This window comes from Colletotrichum aenigma (genome assembly GCF_013390185.1).
Source record: "Colletotrichum aenigma strain Cg56 chromosome Unknown KSG_Cg56_contig07, whole genome shotgun sequence".
Taxonomy (NCBI): Eukaryota; Fungi; Ascomycota; class Sordariomycetes; order Glomerellales; family Glomerellaceae; genus Colletotrichum; species Colletotrichum aenigma.
The window spans coordinates 3,930,623-3,947,663 of record NW_023500913.1 but is presented as its reverse complement, the minus strand read 5'-3'; the positions used below and the strand labels follow the sequence as shown (position 1 = coordinate 3,947,663).

General features: G+C 49.8%; 6 protein-coding genes across 6 annotated transcripts; 3 read left to right on the top strand and 3 right to left on the bottom strand.

Annotated features, from left to right (window-relative positions):
* Positions 1-1,151: 1,151 nt before the first annotated feature.
* Positions 1,152-2,738, bottom strand: xlnD-0 (3-hydroxybenzoate 6-hydroxylase 1; the record flags this gene model as incomplete). Its single annotated transcript, XM_037326582.1, has 6 exons — positions 1,152-1,474; positions 1,534-1,984; positions 2,052-2,132; positions 2,217-2,369; positions 2,424-2,594; positions 2,652-2,738. 6 exons carry the CDS (start codon positions 2,736-2,738, stop codon positions 1,152-1,154), a joined length of 1,266 nt encoding a protein of 421 aa, XP_037175858.1.
* A 612-nt stretch (positions 2,739-3,350) lies between these two features.
* Positions 3,351-3,871, top strand: CGCA056_v011335 (uncharacterized protein; the record flags this gene model as incomplete). The annotated part of the gene is made up of 3 exons (XM_037326581.1): positions 3,351-3,456; positions 3,514-3,772; positions 3,832-3,871. 3 exons carry the CDS (start codon positions 3,351-3,353, stop codon positions 3,869-3,871), a joined length of 405 nt encoding a protein of 134 aa, XP_037175669.1.
* A 615-nt stretch (positions 3,872-4,486) lies between these two features.
* Positions 4,487-5,066, bottom strand: CGCA056_v011334 (uncharacterized protein; the record flags this gene model as incomplete). The annotated part of the gene is made up of 2 exons (XM_037326580.1): positions 4,487-4,627; positions 4,677-5,066. The coding sequence occupies 2 exons, from the start codon at positions 5,064-5,066 to the stop codon at positions 4,487-4,489; spliced, it is 531 nt and encodes a 176-aa protein (XP_037175571.1).
* Positions 5,067-6,009: 943 nt separating this feature from the next.
* CGCA056_v011333 (uncharacterized protein) lies at positions 6,010-7,431 on the bottom strand (the record flags this gene model as incomplete). Its single annotated transcript, XM_037326579.1, has 4 exons — positions 6,010-6,175; positions 6,237-6,353; positions 6,417-7,221; positions 7,281-7,431. The coding sequence occupies 4 exons, from the start codon at positions 7,429-7,431 to the stop codon at positions 6,010-6,012; spliced, it is 1,239 nt and encodes a 412-aa protein (XP_037175670.1).
* Positions 7,432-8,186: 755 nt separating this feature from the next.
* DOD (4,5-DOPA dioxygenase extradiol) lies at positions 8,187-8,789 on the top strand (the record flags this gene model as incomplete). Its single annotated transcript, XM_037326578.1, has 1 exon — positions 8,187-8,789. One exon carries the CDS (start codon positions 8,187-8,189, stop codon positions 8,787-8,789), a length of 603 nt encoding a protein of 200 aa, XP_037175585.1.
* Positions 8,790-10,201: 1,412 nt separating this feature from the next.
* cocE-2 (Cocaine esterase) lies at positions 10,202-12,344 on the top strand (the record flags this gene model as incomplete). The annotated part of the gene is made up of 5 exons (XM_037326577.1): positions 10,202-10,511; positions 10,574-10,987; positions 11,050-11,285; positions 11,349-11,743; positions 11,798-12,344. 5 exons carry the CDS (start codon positions 10,202-10,204, stop codon positions 12,342-12,344), a joined length of 1,902 nt encoding a protein of 633 aa, XP_037175671.1.
* Positions 12,345-17,041: the final 4,697 nt, after the last annotated feature.

Genomic DNA, 17,041 nt, shown 5'->3' with positions numbered 1-17,041 from the left:
GCTTCTGGAGTACTTGAATGACATTGCCACCTACGAGCTTGTCTGCAAGAAGCATCCCGGCATTTGAATCAAATTGCTGACTGCTTTGCTCGCGGGCAAAGCTTTCCAGCCCGATCTGTCGGAGGATTTCGCAAGTCCGGAAATTTAGCCCCGCTGCGCGAGGTTGAGAACTCTCGGACGCATGTCGATCAAAAGAGACCGATTTGATCCTGGCAATGATTAGCTCCTGGTTGACTACGAGAATCACAATCGCAGTTTATCACCCATGGTATCCCAATAGCAAGCCCAGCGCCTTTCCCACCATGCTCGACCCGATTATGATTACGGGCCATTCTTCTTTCTCTAGAGGTATGCTGGAATGATCCATATCGATAAATCGATCCCTCTGTAGGTTCCCCTGAGAAAAGGTATCATCTTGTTGCTGGAAGGCATTGGTCATGATTGCACTCTCAAATTGTTGCGTTATTGATTGGGATCGCATGAATCGTTGAAGCCGCTAGGGACGAAGTCTTTCTCGGATTTCAGCCTTTGCTTTCATAAATTAGCATGAGACGATTCCTAAGGTACCAACATAGAAGGCACACCCAAACGTAAAGGCCGCTATCTCCGGGCGGTATTGGAGAATTGCAATGGCTTTACTAGGCCACCTCGGAACACTGCATTCCGTCGGTCGGGCCGGGGTGGAGGGCCGATGTCCCCACCTGTGTCGGACTGACAGCGGCCCCACAGCAAGGGTGAGATCAAAGCGAGTCCCCCCAACGCCTTCTATAATCCTGGCTCAATTGGTTCAGGAGTTCACCTCCGGCTGTTGTGACGATGTCTCTAAGCTGCCACATCAGTATGATCTGTAGGATCCACAATTGACGCATGTTGAAATGCGCGCCTACGGATGGTATCTTATGGTACTGATGAGTTCAAGAAGCATCAAGCATCGCGAATCTTGAGTAAAATGAATTATCCTTTTGGTTTGGGGAGGTAATTCAGAATAAGAGTACTTCAAGTCCTTCATATCATGACATCGGATTGAAGGAGTCAAATTTTAACGAGAGGGCCTTGAGAAATAAAACCCGTAGCGAAGTGGTTCCAGAAATGTGTATTACGCTACAAACATCTCACTCATGATCATGATTATGCGAAAAAGTCGATCAAATTCAAAGCCTAGCAGAAGGTCCAAAGCTCGCTCCCAAATCTTCTTCCAAAGCCCTCCGAGCCTCGAGCGTGGCGTACGAACTCCACGTATACTCAAACATGTTCTTCGGAAGGCGAGCATCGGGGACGTATCGTTGGAGCTCTGGCATCTTCTCGGCACGCCTATCGTCACTGGTGCTTGACATGACCATGACAGTGATTGTGCGCGCATATCTGACCTTGTTGAACAGCTGTAGTCTTCGGTTGACCTGACTGGGCAAGGTGTCGTATGGCAATAGGGCACCCAAAGCCGCGCCGTCTTCAAGCGCTTGTGCGCCACCCTGGCCTTAATCTGCGTTTTACCATCAGCCAAGCCTCAATAATTAAAGCTGTGACGAGACATACGGGGGAGCATTGGATGGGCTGCATCACCAACCAAGACTGTCTTGCCTCGGTAGAATGTTTTTGGGGGCTCACGCGTTGCCAGGCTCCAAAGTTTCAAATCTTCTCCCAGGCGACACATCTCAATCAGCTCCGGTCCAAAGTCTCGGTATGTGTGCAGCAAATCTTCCATATTGCCTCCCGAGAGCCAGGAAGATTCGGTCTCTAGGCTATCGTTCTCAGCAGGATGGATGGCGACAACATTGAGGAGAGTTTTGGATCGGCAGGGATAGACAACCAAGCGCCGATCGGCTCCCAGAAAGACATGTTGATCATCCAGACCCAAATCCTCGAAGAAAGGCCTCGCTAGAGGGCTAGCGTTGATCTTGTCCATTGAGACTAAGAATCGGAAGTTATTCTGTCCTGTAGACTTGCGCTTCGGCTGCTCTAGCGTCACCGCAGAAACGACTTTCGACTGATCAATGGGATATGCGTCAGTGATCATTCCAAAACGGAACGCGCAAAGTGGCCTCGAAACGCACATGTACCCCATCAGCACCGATAAGTAGATCGGCCCTGTACCTAGTGCCATCTTCCAAAAGAATTTCGGCGTTTTCGAAATCCTAGGCGTCGAAAACGTGGTTAATTATGCAAACACCGAGAGGACAAGGAATAATCGGCAGGCGAGAGGAGGCGATAAAACTTACAGCCCATACAACACGGCTATGAAGATTGATATTGAGGTTTTGCCCGTAGGGCTCAGTATCAGCTAGCTTCCGAAGGGTATTGTGCAAATCGACTCGGTGAGTCAAAAGCCACTCGTCACGAATATTGAGCTTTTGATGCATATCCTTAGTGGCCTACGAACGTTCACATTTGTTAGCTCTTTCTACATGTTATAATGGAAAGCTTACAATGGCGACGAATCTGGAGTTGCCCGACTTATCGTAAGCCGTGATGCTGTTGCAGTAAACGTAGTTCAGGTCGTTAAAATCGCATCCCCATCCTTTCAATACTCGAGAGCCGTTGGGCGGAAGGTGGATCGCAGCACCTATCTCGTTAAGAAAAGTGGATTGCTCGAAGAGCTTGCAATATCACGTTATCATCGCTATGACTCAACATTGGATTAATATACTACCTACCTCAACATGATGCCCTTGACGCGTCAAAGAGATGGCGCATGCAAGACCCCCAATTCCAGCACCGACGACGATGATGTTAAGAGGCATTGGAATATTCGACGTGGAAACTCTCTCGGAGGGAGAATTTGGCAAGTGGAATCAAGGCTTTGAGTGAGACAGAAGAAAGTTTGGTACTGTATAGAACCTGAACGTATGCACCTTGGCAAGACCATGCGTACTAAGTATTCTTCATAGGCTATGGGGAAAGGTTTGTATTTCCTAATGCTACCTGTGGCACTTCGAAGGCCTACTCTCGCCCTACCAATCGTATTGCATGTCTTTCAACTCCTCAGGGCGTCATTCCATAGACTAACTTGCAGTGGCGGAGTTGAGTGGATGGTGAGCATACGGCGGTCGGCCCCGCCACTTCCCCTCTCCTGGGTACACGAGTGCCAACGACCCCCGCTCGGCATCCCCACAAAGCCGATGATATCACATTTACCCCTGGAACGAGGCCTGAGATGTTGTCATTGGAAAGTACAAGCGGCATCCACAGTTAACCTGAGAAATTCTGCCAACTTCAAAACCGCAGCAGGAAGACCTTTCGTCTGCTTTAGACAAACTTTGGCGTTTGAAACCTGTGCCTCGGCTTCTTGAAGTTGGTATCAACCAAGATTTCGAATATACCCAAAAATACTATTCTCAACTCCACTGTCCAAAATGGTTACAGAAAACGAAATCACGACGATGTTCGAGCCACTTGCCAGAGGCGACATGGCATCCTTCCTTGCCAACATAGAGCCTGATGTGGACTGGACGGTGAAAGGTTAGTGCCAAAGATTTAATTCAAGTCCATAGATAATTCTCTAACAAGGGTTGACAGGGGCACATTGTAAGATATCCGGCCACTATAAATCCCTAGCGGCATTTCAGGAGGGAACCAAGCCTCTATCCGCAACTTGGGCCGGGCCATTGCACCTCGAGGTGCAGAACATTATTGTCAGTGGGAACCAGGCGGCTGTAGAGCTGAAAGCAGTCAAAACTCGGATCAAGAATGGACAACCGTTCCCCAATGAGTATACTTGGATCCTTGGGTTCAATGAGAAAGGCAAAGTCGCTACTGTACGGGCATATATGGATACGTAAGTAAACCCGCTGTGTGTGCGTCCGTTTGCATTGTAGTGCTGACTGTTCTTCACAGGGATCTTGTAACCCGTGTAATTGACTCTGTGGCTTCCTGAGAAGACGCATCCGGATCAAGAGTCACTTGCTGAGACCAGGTGGTGTGGCCGGTTTAACCTAGTGTGCATACATTTGGTCTTGTGTAGGAGAAAGAGATGAAAATGAAACTGGCGCACTCTCTCTCACTGGTTCTGCTTCAAACTTGTTAGATCCTATCTGGGCCCATCTTCAATTATCTGATCAGCGGTAGACATCTCTCGATGATCCGTTTCCTACGATCTAGTATGTTTAGGGTTGGCTCATTGTGACGTCGCCTCCAGTGCAACTCGGGTCTTGGCTTTCTGAGGCTAATGGACAGCGCCCCACGGCCGTTTTGTGTCTTTTACAACAGGCGCATGTCGTTCTCAAGATGGGAAGAGGCTTGATGGTCACCGATAGAACCTCTAACAGGCCATCCGGTCCGGCCGTTTGGTTTGGATTTGAACTAGTGAGACAGTAATATGATCACGGAAGCTGCTCCGGCGCGATTACCCAGGACAGTAGCTAGACTGGGTCCCATTTTCATGAGACAAATGACAAGTAGTTCCCTAACTGACGACATGAAAGACTACTCCATCCGTCTAATAACCAGTTGCCAATGTCGTTCAGCTATCTTTTGCTTTGTTCTATCATTCCTATCCTCTCTTAGGCAACATCTCGGTAGGCACTCCCTTCTCCGTAACGTCCATCCCATCCTTGGTTTTCTTCTGTCCTGGGAGGAGAACGAATACGATGCGAGCAGGCTTGTCTGAAACATTGTTCCATTGATGCATTGTCTTGGTGCTCGATTAGCAACATGTCAAATGTGGCGAATGGATCACCTACTGCCTGTTGAACGACAATATCTCCCGCCCGTAAGTTAGTTCGCGATCCATCTTCAAGCAATAGCTCCAGCTCGCCCTCCATGACTATACCATAGTCAAGAGAAGCCGTTCTATGATTGTGTCCCTGAGAATGTGGAGGAAACTCGACCGCGCGGATTAAAGATCCGTGGGTGTAAATGATCGGCACGGCGTCGGGTTTTTCGCCCTGGTACTCGGCGGGATACTCGTGGTTTTTCCATATAGTGACGGCCTGGCTGCCCCACCCATCCTCGAACTGAAGCTCCTCATTTATTAGGATTGAGGACTTCTCGTTCTTGTGGTGGGTTACAATACGCCGGAAAGGAGTCTGGGCTTGATTATCCATTGTTCCGATATACGGCCAAAATCCCATTGTGTTGATATGATAGTTTGGCCTTGGTGATGTGATCAGGAAACTGGGACAGGATGTCTTGATGTCGTATGCAGCGCCTCCGTACTTCTTCGCGTAAGAGTCACTAATATGGGCAGGATGTGTTTGGACGTGGGCCACTTCCACTTATTCTAGGGTGATGAACACCTTGAAAGGATGTTGGATCAGTCGAAACTGTACCAAACGTATTCCTTTCTTAGCTCGGCTCCCCACACGGCACCGCCGGCACGTTCTACTCAACACCGGGCAGTGCATCAATAGCGAAACAGGTGACATCTGGATTGATAAGGTTGAGATACATGAATTGCCGCCCCACATGTATCAGTGCGGGGTTATGCAGACTATTGGGGTCGGCTTGTTAACGCTGCGATAATGTTTAGAATGATCGGTAGTTAAAGTTGCTACATGATCTATCTCATTTGGCCTGATTCGGACAATGCCAGCTACGCTCGATATTCACAAGAGTTACTACATTTCCTGCGCTCAGGGGCCTATGCAGTTTGGAAGAGGATAGACATTTCGCGTTTTACATTTGCAATGTTCAGTAATCATACTGCCCTTGCAACATATCAACCAAAAGGCTGCGGTCGTACATTTTACGGCCGCTTGAGAAAATTCTGGATAACACGCCGAACAGCTACTGAAGCTCCAGTGATTGTAAGCAGTCCAATAGCTAAGCCTATGAGTAGGCCTCGCTCAAAGTAACTAAGACGTCCACCTTTCGGTTGTTTGATCTTTCCCAGCGGCAGAGTGTGAGCGAGCACTGGCCACAGCACATTCCGTCCTGATGATGGTTTCGGCGAAGCCTTTGGAGGCCCCTGCCGAATCGGCTTATTCAAAGAAAAGGACTCGGGGGAGTACCAAATTTTGTCTGATTTCGATTGCGATGAAGGCGATGTTTCGAAAACTGGATGGACAGATTTGATTAGAAAGCCCTGCCGACCGTTTTGGGTACCGTCTTGATCTTACCTAGGGACCACTGAGGCACTTCGTTAACACAGACCTGCAGCGTCTTTGCGAATGAACCGACGTAGAGGCCGGCTTTACCGTCGCCAAAAGCATACACTATCTCTGAGGGCCCGGCTTTGTTCCTGTATCTACAAGTCAGCAGAGGCATAGGAGTCTCCTTGGAATGATTGTTTTTCAACTTACAGCTTATTTATGATGTCAATGCCATGATCCATGCTACTGATTGGAATGAGCAGAATTCCGCGATCGCTCATAGTCATCGACTGAGCCACGGCACCAATGCTGTCTACTGTAATGGAGCTAAGGGTCGCAGGGTTAGCTAGACTGGTGTGGAAGTGAAAGCTCTGGGATGGGTGCACTCACTCTGAAGATTCTAGAGCAATCACTGAAGCGAAGGTTTCGTGGCCGATTGCCTTGTTCACTAAAGAGGGGAAGACTGTTTGAAGGAGTTTGCAAAGCTGTGGCGAGCTCTGCCAATCGTTGGCAACCTCGAGGCGGCGAATCGAGGCTGGGCTAGTTCGAACAAGGTAGCTCTCTAGGTCTTTCGCCTTCGATTCGTCTACGAAGCAAAGTCGAGGTACTCTGGAAGGATTATGACGAGGCGCGCAAAGTACTGCGTGGTAAAGATGTTTTGCGACTGCCTCGACGTCACGCGTGCTGCGATCCACAAAGACCGCGGGAAATCCAGTTGCTGGTGAATGGATTCTGATGGTGGGATTGGTTATGAAGAGCCCATTCCGCAGATCATTCCAGTGACTCGAATTCTGGAGGACAGCAACCTCGAAGCGCATCGAACAAAGTTGCTCACGAGTATCGCTAGAATCTTCGGGGGCAATTGCCACGGCTTCAACGTCCAGACTTGCTGAAATGATTCTTCCCAGCTCCGTATTGAGAATAGGGAGCCCAGAAAGAGCCAGCACCAACACCGCACTACCAGCTGCTACGGCGGCAGCTGGTGGAATGAGGGTGCTTGCAACCGGTACAAACGGGTTTGCGTCAATCAAAGTCGGGCCAAGAGGAACGCTATTATCCATGTTACTGGAACCTTTTCTCACCGCGGCTTCTTTCGTGAGCGTCGCTGGGAAGTCAAGGACATCGTAATGGTGTTTGATATTTTCGAGAACCAGTTGAAGCTCTGCAGCCGCGCTTTCTTCGCTGGACTTCAATTCTGCGGGCAAAGCAATGTTAATGGTCTGGTAAATGAAAGGTCTAGACGTTTTCAGCTACCTTGCATAATGGTTGCGATCAGTTGTTTGGACGACTTTTTGACGTTGCCGTGCAGGAGGGCAAGCTGCTTTTGGCGCTCAAGAACATTTTCAAGCCGCCCCTCGGTCCACGCTGCGTGGACAGCGCTGTACAAATTCGCGACTGACGCCATGATGCGGAGGATGCTAGCTTCTTGTTTTTGTTCAAGGCGATTCGCGATACATCGCAAAAGAAGAATATCTTGTGCGGCTTTTGTGATGTCGAACGTGCTGACTGTTGGGAGTATCGGCAAGCTCACACAGAGGGAGATCGGCTCGGCTCCACGCGCCGCCCAGGCGACTGTGGGAACCATGCAGAAAAAACACCAGGTAGTGCAAGTCTACTGAAGTAAATTGGACTGGTCCAAGAAAATGACAACGCGGCGCAACGCGCATCTCCCAACATTGCCTTTTATTTTATGTTCGACGATCTGAAATTGAAGTTCATATTTTTTTTCGACACGTCCAGCGACATCAGTCGTGTACTTTCTGCATACAATCCAGCATGGGTAGTCTACCAGCGGAAAAGGGTATGGCGCAGAAGGACTTGTCCTCGCCTAAACATGATTTACTGACCCCATGTGCCCAACAGCACCCACCCCGGTGTTCCTCTTCGCCCATGGATCAACAATGATGCTTGGTGAAGATTCTGAACCAGCTCACATATGGGAAAGCGTTGGCGACGAAGTTTTGAGACGTGGGATCGAAAGAATCGTCATTATGGTAATATCTCCGATCCTAAACGTGTGCTACGGCTGATATATGTCTTCGCATATCAAAGGGAGCGCATTGGGATGCTCCTGGTGATGCCGTAGATGTGAGCATGAACCCGAATGCGGGCAAAGACCCGGTAGGAGGCGTGAAAGACTCAAGGTGGATGCCTTACAAAATGGTACCAGACATAGAGGGAGGCCAGAAGGTGATCGACATGCTGCGGGAAGTCGGTATCAATGCTCGGGCGAACCGCAAGTACGACTGGATCCACGACGTTTTTCTCATCATCATACGGATGTTTCCTCACTGTGTACCTCCACCAGTCACTGTGGTCTCAGCAAATGCAAGATATGACCCGCACTTGCACATCAAAATTGGCGCCACTCTCCGTCCTCTGCGTTACCAGAACACGCTCATCATTGGCAGTGGAGGCTCAGTTCACAACCTCTTTCGGAACCACTGGCAATGGATGATCCGGTTCAAAGACAATTTTGCGCAGCCCGTTCCGCCAGAGCCCTTCGCGTTGGAGTTTCGACAAGCGCACGAAGACGCAATCATGAGAAATACGGGACCTGATCTTCGAAGAGCGGTCACAAGATTGATGAAACACCCGCGATACAAAGAGGCGCATGGGACAGATGATCACTATATGGCGACGCTCTTTGCTGCCGGGGCTGCCGGAGACGAGAAAGATGTGGGCCCGCACATGTTCTTGGGGGAATGTTGGGAGTTAGTCAACATGTGCAACACCCAATATCAGCTTGGTTCCTGGGACTAGATTATCAAGGATTTCAACAAGGATGTGTGCAAATTACGTTTTCATCAGTCAATTGTGCTTCCAGAAGGTTGCAGTAGCACTGGATTCAAGCCAATGAAAACAAATCATGACTTTGAATGCTCGGGATACAGACGCAATTATCGTAGAGAAACTCAAGTTTAAATACCACGGATATGAAACACCATCCGCCGAGACGTATAATGAATTTGAACGCGCAAGCATAGGGCTTACACGAGCCCCTCCTGCCGTCTTTTGATTCTTTTCTTGCCGTTCTCCCTGTTCATTATTCTGCTTCCACTCCACACGAACTCCTATGATCTTCTAGTAAATAATTCATCGTCTCACTTCAATGAAAACACGTCGTGGGCAAATCATGCATACCGCGACAAGTCTAGACTCTATGGCGGAAAATGCCCCGGCTATGCATCGTCGACCGCAGGCTCGAAATGTTATTTGGCTGCGAGCCAGCCCTGAGAAATCCAGACATGTAGGCTTCATGAATAGTCGACTGTGATGCGCGAATATAAGAACAGGTTGGTCTACCACTCTCCCCCTACTCTTGATTTACCAATATCGGTGATCCTGCCCGCAGTATTCCGCCAGACGTAAGACCACCCCTTGCAATTCTGTGAGCTTTTGGGATTTTATCGTACGCTGAGGTATGGATAATGAAGCACAATCATTGACTCACCGATTGGAACCAGCATCCTCCCACCATGATTGCACCGACAAAAGCGAAAACTGCTCCTTGTTGCCGATCACTCAAGTCCAGTTCTCTGTTCACTGGACGAAAATCAGGAACGCGTCGATAGGTACGATCCCACCAGTCAGGGTTTGACACTGGATAAGGTACTGGTGGATGTGAAGCCAGCGTGGGGTCAAAATCACCCGGCTGGCGCTCCCGCCGGACGCCGCCAGCAACTGTGACTAAAGAAGAATCTTCGTCGGGTTCGTCGCCTGGCGAAGCAATCGAACGATGAACTTCATAGTCAGAAAGGAGCCTCGTGGTCTCTGAATCAAGTCTAAGCTCTTCAGCTCGCGAGGAGTTTGTGGTAGTTGCTATGACAGTTGCCATTTTGCCGTCGAGATATGGCATCTGGCTGGGCAGCGATCACGTCAAAGGTTTAAAGAGGAGGCAACGACGTCGATACGTAGAAAGAGGGAAACTTTGGCGTCGAAATCCAATGACCTGCCCCGTGACATTGCTGATCGCTTCGGCGAGACCTGATGTGGGGGCTGAAGTGCGGTTTGGTGTGGTCCCGAGCCGACCGACTCAAACGCAGCTGTGGTGGAGAAGCCGAACACCAGCCGGACCTTGAACCCCACCTGGCCCGACAGCGTACCAAGGCAGGTCAAGGCATTCGGAATCAAGACTCTAAGCTCTGAGTTACGGTGATATTCTCACTACGACCATGCCTTGGGATCTAAATCGTGACAAGATCCAACTTCTCTATTGCATGATAGACATAGCACTCAACGACGTAGAAATTCTACCAAACTCACAGTATCTTTCCACAAGCAAAGTCCAAACTATGAACAAAACGGCGGAAAACAAGTACCTTGAGGTCGACAAAGACAGCTTCCCGTATGTCTTCATGAAGAATGTGGACTTACCACTGCGAACCTACCAAAAGGGTTTTTTGAGATGCAACGTCTACTTGCCCAAGGACGCTGCGCCCTTTGGTCCCGAGAGATACCCAGTCATTGCGACGTACGGACCATGTAAGTATTCGCGAACAATGCACAATCTTCGGTGGAGTTTCAGGCACTAACTTGGGGAAAAGATGGTAAAGACGTCCCATACAGCGTATTCCACAAGAAGAGCTGGGATCAGTTGAATCCCGAAATGAAATCTCACCACGCGTCATGGGAGACTCCTGACCCAGGCTTCTGGACAAGCAAAGGATACATTGTGGTTAGAGCCGACGAGCTTGGCGCTGGCCAAAGCCCTGGACTGCTAGACACCATGTCGCGCGGTACTAGCGAGGCTTTTTTTGACGTGGTCGAGTGGTGCTCTGAGCAAGAGTGGTCATCTGGTAAAGTCGGCCTCCTCGGAATTAGCTATTACGCTGGCACACAATGGCGAGTGGCAGCGCGGAAGCCAAAGGGGCTGGCCGCCATGATCCCATGGGAAGGAATGAGCGACTACTATCGCGATAGAGTCCGACACGGCGGTATCCTATCGGACAAGTTCATTAGTGAGTCTGGCTCTGTCGTCATAACGTTTGAATTATTTGCCAATAAAGATGGCCGCAAACAGAATTCTGGTGGGAAAATGGCGTTTCGCCGAATCAGTACGGGAAGCCCGGCCGCGCCGCCCGAAATTGGGGTGACGACACCGTCGACGGTGACTTGGATGAACACACCCTTCGACAGAACAGACGAGACCAGACAGTCGATACCGCAGTGCACAGATTTCGGGACGAAGAATACTATCGGACTCGGAATTTTGATGTGGAAGCCATCGAGACGCCCTTGCTGAGCGTGGCAAACTGGGTAAGTGTATTCCCGAAACGGTCCTAAGTACATCTATATGGAGAATGCTGACCCTGTGATGAGGGTGGTATACTCCTGCACTTGCGAGGAAATGTCTTGGGCTGGATGCGTGCTAGCTCCAAGTATAAGTTTCTCCATTTCATTGTGGGAAGACATGATCTCCCGTTCTACTATCCTGAATCCGCTGCGATTCAGCTGTCCTTTTTCAATGCCTTCTTAAAGGATAACGATGCAGATGGTTGGAAGACTGGGGGTCAGCCCAGAGTTCAACTCTGTTTACGACAAGGCGAGGCCGGGGTAGACGACCCTGAACGAGAGCGTGAGTTTCCAAAGAGACATGAGAATCATTGGCCTCTGCCTGGAACCCAGTATCAAAGGTTCTTCCTCGCTGCAGATCAGAACCTAGCGATCCAGCCTTCGGAGACTACTAAATCTGTGTCGTACGATGCAATGGATGGGTAAGTGTCGGCCTCAGCCGCAGTCTTTCAGGAATACTGACCAATGTTTTTAAGTGGTCCTATCTCCTTCCGATACAAAACACCCACACCCTTAGAAATCACTGGTCACATAGTTGCCCACCTCACTGTATCCGCTTCTCGAAAGCCAGCCATAGATACCCTGCCTACAGACATTGACCTCTTCGTTACTCTCCGAAAGATCAACGGCAATGATCAAGAAGTCTTTTACACCGGAACCATGGGCGACCCTGTACCCATAGTCAAGGGTTGGTTGCGAGTTTCACAACGGCTGATAGACACAAGTCATCATTTTCGTCGAGATTTTATGCCGTATCGCCACTATCACAGCACAGATGTCCAGCCTGTGAAGGAGAATGAAAAGTATGTTGTTGATGTTGAGGTCTGGCCCACCAATGTTGTCCTCGAGCCTGGGGAAACACTTGTGTTGGAGATTGCTGGCCACGATACTCAGGGCGTTGGAAACTTTTCCCACGGCCACGCCAAAGACCGTGACGAGAAGACATTCACAGGCATAAACACTGTTCATATCGGAGGGGAAAACAGCTGGCTTTTACTGCCTGTAATCAACTCAGAAAGATAGTATCGCTTCTACTAGAACGAGATAGACGTCTGTCAGACAGCCCATATCGCCGTTCCAAATATTTCTACAAGTATCAACCGCAACGTTGTCAAAGTTCGTGACGTCGGCGATGTTATGCTGATTACACTATTGCAACATATGTATGCAAACAAAATGGTAGATACAGAAACGTGCTGTAACTATCTACTCACCTCCTGCAATCCTAGCACATCATGAGTGACGAAAAGACCAACTCACATCCTCTCACATTATGACGATGGCTCACTTGCCCGCAGCCGTGTGAGGAGCTGAGAGTATGTCGCACTAATGCCCCACCCCTTGAGAGACCTCATGGACAGGATGGCCTCATCCAGAAACTTTCTTCGCCCCTGAACATTACACAAATTACCAATACCAGGCATTTTGATCTGACTCCATCCGTTCTCAACCCAGCTGGTGTCGGGCATATGCTGCCGCGCCTTCGAACCGAGCACCACAACTGGGCCCGACGATAAGAGGAGCAGGCCATCAGGGCATCTCTGAGCGAGCTTGGAGTAGGTCCAGAGAACGAAAACAGCGCTCAGTAGCGAGACTGGTGCTCCAAAGTGCGGACAGTGGCTCGACCGCGTCACATGTATAATTCGTGCGGCGAAATAGCACGCCAACCTAGCTTGTCTCCCAGAATCTCTCCATAGCTGAGCTGCTTGCGTCCACTCCTCGTCTTTCAACTTTCCATAGATAGACTTGACTACAGTTGGAAGAAGCTTGGAGGTTGGGGTGTTGTACAACATCAGCCCAGTCAAGGCCATTAATTGGTGAGTGGTAGCGGATTTGAGCTCATCGACGGTGTGGGCAGTTTGCTCGCTCTCAATCATGTCAAGCAGATCGTTCAATACCTCGACTGAGGAAGCTGTGTCAGTGGGTACATCTGTACTGCATATGATATCCGTTAGCCGTTGAAGAATGACTTGTTTGCCGATTGTATTCGTCTTTGGCCAGGCAGACTTCCAGCAGTTATTCGTCACGACCTGATCAATGGTAAACACTCCATGTGTGCCGTTGTACTCTGAGATTACAAATTAGCTTTCTGAACACTTGACAGTTTTCTATTCGAAGAAACAGTTACCGAGGACGTTGGAAAACCCAGCCCAACTTTGTGCGTTGGCAGCTGCCCAACGATCATCAGGCTGCGGCAAGGGAATTTGTAGTTCCGATACCCTCACCAATCGACTGAGTTCGAAATTAGAAGCGAATGCAGCGTCTAAAAGCTGGGTAGCCTAGGTGTCAGTCTCGTCGACTGGCATGTAATCGGCATGTGAGGAGCTACCAACCCAAACCGAGAATCCCAGCCGTCTTCGTTCCTCATCTAAGACCCATATCTGCCATTTATGCTTGAGTGGCAATTGCAGCTGAGAAAACTTTTGCATGGGCAACAAGTTATTGAAGAAACCCTTCCGCCTTGCTAGGGTGATTGGCAGCGCCTGCGTGATCTCTGCAACCTCCAAAGACCGCCTGTCGCCATCGTACATCAGACCCACGCGGTTGAGGACAATAGTCTGAAGCATCCACAGCTCACGGCTCATGTAGTTCTCCCTCTCGCACTGCTCTTAGTCAGAATCTCTGAATTCACGACGCGAATTAATCGGTTGATAGCTTACCATAGCAGCTGACTGCCGACGGACCAGTTCGTGCATCGCCCTCGAACATCGACGGGCGTCTGGAATATTTGAAAATTGGGCACCCACTGCAGCCACAGCGAACATGAGAAGCCAGTGACGTTTTTTTGATGTAAAAGGGGGCTTGTGTAGGATGGGAAACACAGGATGAAAGAATTCAAAGTAGAGCTGCATCCAAGCATTGAGTACCGGCCCGGGAGGGATGCGAAGCTCTATGAAAGGGGGGAAGCTCGGTTTTCGTTGCATATCTGTGGCGTAGTCGATGACCCTTTGCACGGCTTCTTGTGGAAGCTCATCGACGTAGGCAAGGTCTTCCTCATCAATATCTTGCTCTCCGAGTTGGGTCATGTCAGGGAACACAAGTGGGGCATCCATTTCAATTGAGACGGGGTGATAATGCTTGAGCTCGACGGCATCTTGATCGATGGCAGGCGTGTGGCTGCGGCTGTATAGCTCCGTCACTGCGCCTTGGTCCATCATCTGGTCTGAAGGAGGCGGATTCCGGGAGGCTGTAATATGAGGTGGTGCGACTGTCGATCTCTCTATCTGCTTATCAAAGGCCATCTGAGCAGACGGGTTGCTTGGCATAATATAGGGAAGGAAGTTGAGATCAGGATTATAATCGAGCCAGTTGATTGGCTCATCATAGGTGCCTAGCATAATCGAGGGCGTAGGTGCTGCGTCGGCCGTATCTAGGTCTAGAAACAGACCCGTTCCCTCGAGCAGCATATCGAATCGAATGGGGGGGGGCTCTTGGTACTGAACGGGATCCGTTTCTCCACTGGCGCAGTTCAAGTTGGGACTACCGTCTGTTTCTTCAAGAATCACTGGCTGATCCCTTGATCTGGTGGACTGGCCATCTCCGATGTAGTTGCTGGCCAATGGTCGGTCGTCGGGAACAGTTACTGGAGGTGACGGTGGAATGTGTCTGTCATCAGCTATCCTGTTGTTTGTGGCGTCGCCATTGGACTTATTGCTGCTGTCATCCTCGTTGTTCATTCGCGGTTGTTTCGAACCAGGTCTGTTTGAGTGGACCTCCGACGCACGCCTCTTTCCGAGAGGCTCGTAGAAGCAGTCGTTCTTGCTCCGGCGGCATCTTTCACATGGTAGTTGCCCATCGCAGCGAACCTTTGACGCATTACAAGACTTGCATGCCTGCGAGACGCGGCGATTGTCTCGATCGCTATGATTCTGGCGATCACCGCCCAGGTGGATCGTAGTGTGGTGGCGAGAAAGCGAGTCTCTGCCGACATGAGGTCAGGGAATTGTCATCGATCTATCACTCTGAAGCAAGAAAACATGAAAGACTGAGAAAATCGCCCGATACATACACTCTTCCAAAGCTCTGTCCGCACTCAGAGCATGCAAACGGTCTCTCGTTGGCGTGAGTACGTAGATGGCGCTGATAATGCTCGCGTCGATTAAAGGACGTATCGCAATTTTCACAATAAGTGTTGCTTTTTGCATTTCGGTTGGACATGACAGCTGTGGTTACGGCACGAAATGCAATCACCACGGCTCGGCCGTGGAGAGTGAGAACGGGGGAGGGGATCAGGGTTATTTACGGGCCCTCTGGAGCAAAGCCGCCTTCCCCGGACACCAACTGCCTCATGCCCCATGCTACTAGGGGCGGGTGTCCCCGGCTTCGTCATGTTAGAGTTGTGGAGTGCAGATCAGATCGACACTGAGCCACTCAAATTACGCCGGCTGCAACGCCAGGTTGCATCATCTGCACGGCGGAAAGAACCTCAGTCCAGCAGGACATGGCCCAGGTCAGATCATTCTAACTCACATGGAACAGGCTTCAAACCTTTCTTGCATTCAGAGCTAGATTCCTCATCGTTGAACAATGGGTTTTCCATCAATATGGACCGTCTCGAAATCCCAGGGTGCAGTCCGTGCAGGATTGTCGACGAGTTCCTTGATGATCAAAGCAGCATCACGGTAAATATCATGAGTCCGGGTGGGGTTTGCCGATGTCACTGGAGATATAACGACCTCGGCATGAATTATAGAGGCAGCGTTTAACAAAGCCATTACAACCGCTAACGCTAGGATGGCCGACTTTGAAATTCTCGGAATACAGATTTAATTTCTTTCCGAGGGATTTCAGGCGTGCGATGCCGTAGGTTAGTTCCGAGATGTGGGAGGCAAAGCCGGCGTTGGGCGCCATCAAAGGTCCGAAGCTTCGGGTTACATCGGCCACAATTCCCCAAATAGGCTGGGAACACGGTCACGGCCAATTCAGCTGGAACCATCTGAGTGGCAGTACCTGCCGGCCGAAAGCCGAAACTCTCCTGCATACTGGCCCGAACAAGACGCAACCAATAGTCCCAGCCGATCGCCCTGCATTCCACTGGTAACTTATTAGTACTGTCCAATCACTAGCTGTGTGACATTATCTACACTTTTCTACCCAAAGGCATCTTATCAAAGATGCTACAGATCAGTGTAAAACTGTGAGTATTTAGCATATTAGAATTGCTGGGGAACCCAAGCAATAACGGGATTAAAACTAAGCAACTATGTGTACCGAAACGTAAGGACCACAAGAAAAGTTAGGCTGGCAAGTGGTATCTTTAACATCCGATGTATTCAAGTCTCATACTAGTTCGCATTCGGTTATTCTGATGCGCATCCCATCAATGATACAAGAGTATTATGGCAAGTGCAATCGATCTGGTCAATTTTCTTCATGGAGTTTCGAGAAGTACGACCGGCATCGCTTTTACCAGGAACAGACTCCATATTCTCCCAAAACCTTGCCAGCATGTGCATCCTTATGGCCCTTAATGATAGCGGCAGTTCGATTGCCGTCATTAGCTGGTGTCCCGGCACCCTGATTGCGCAGAGACTCAGGGTCGCCAGAAAAGCCGGTCGCGCAAAGAGCGGTATCAGCACTGAAGACCAGAAAGCTTTCTGGCTTTGGCCGGGCTACATACATCAACATAAGCATTTGATGGCGGCTTTGGGGCCTCTTTACTTGATCTCGCGAGGGCCATAATCTAGTGAGGACTTGTCGCCGGCGTGTGTGATGGATCC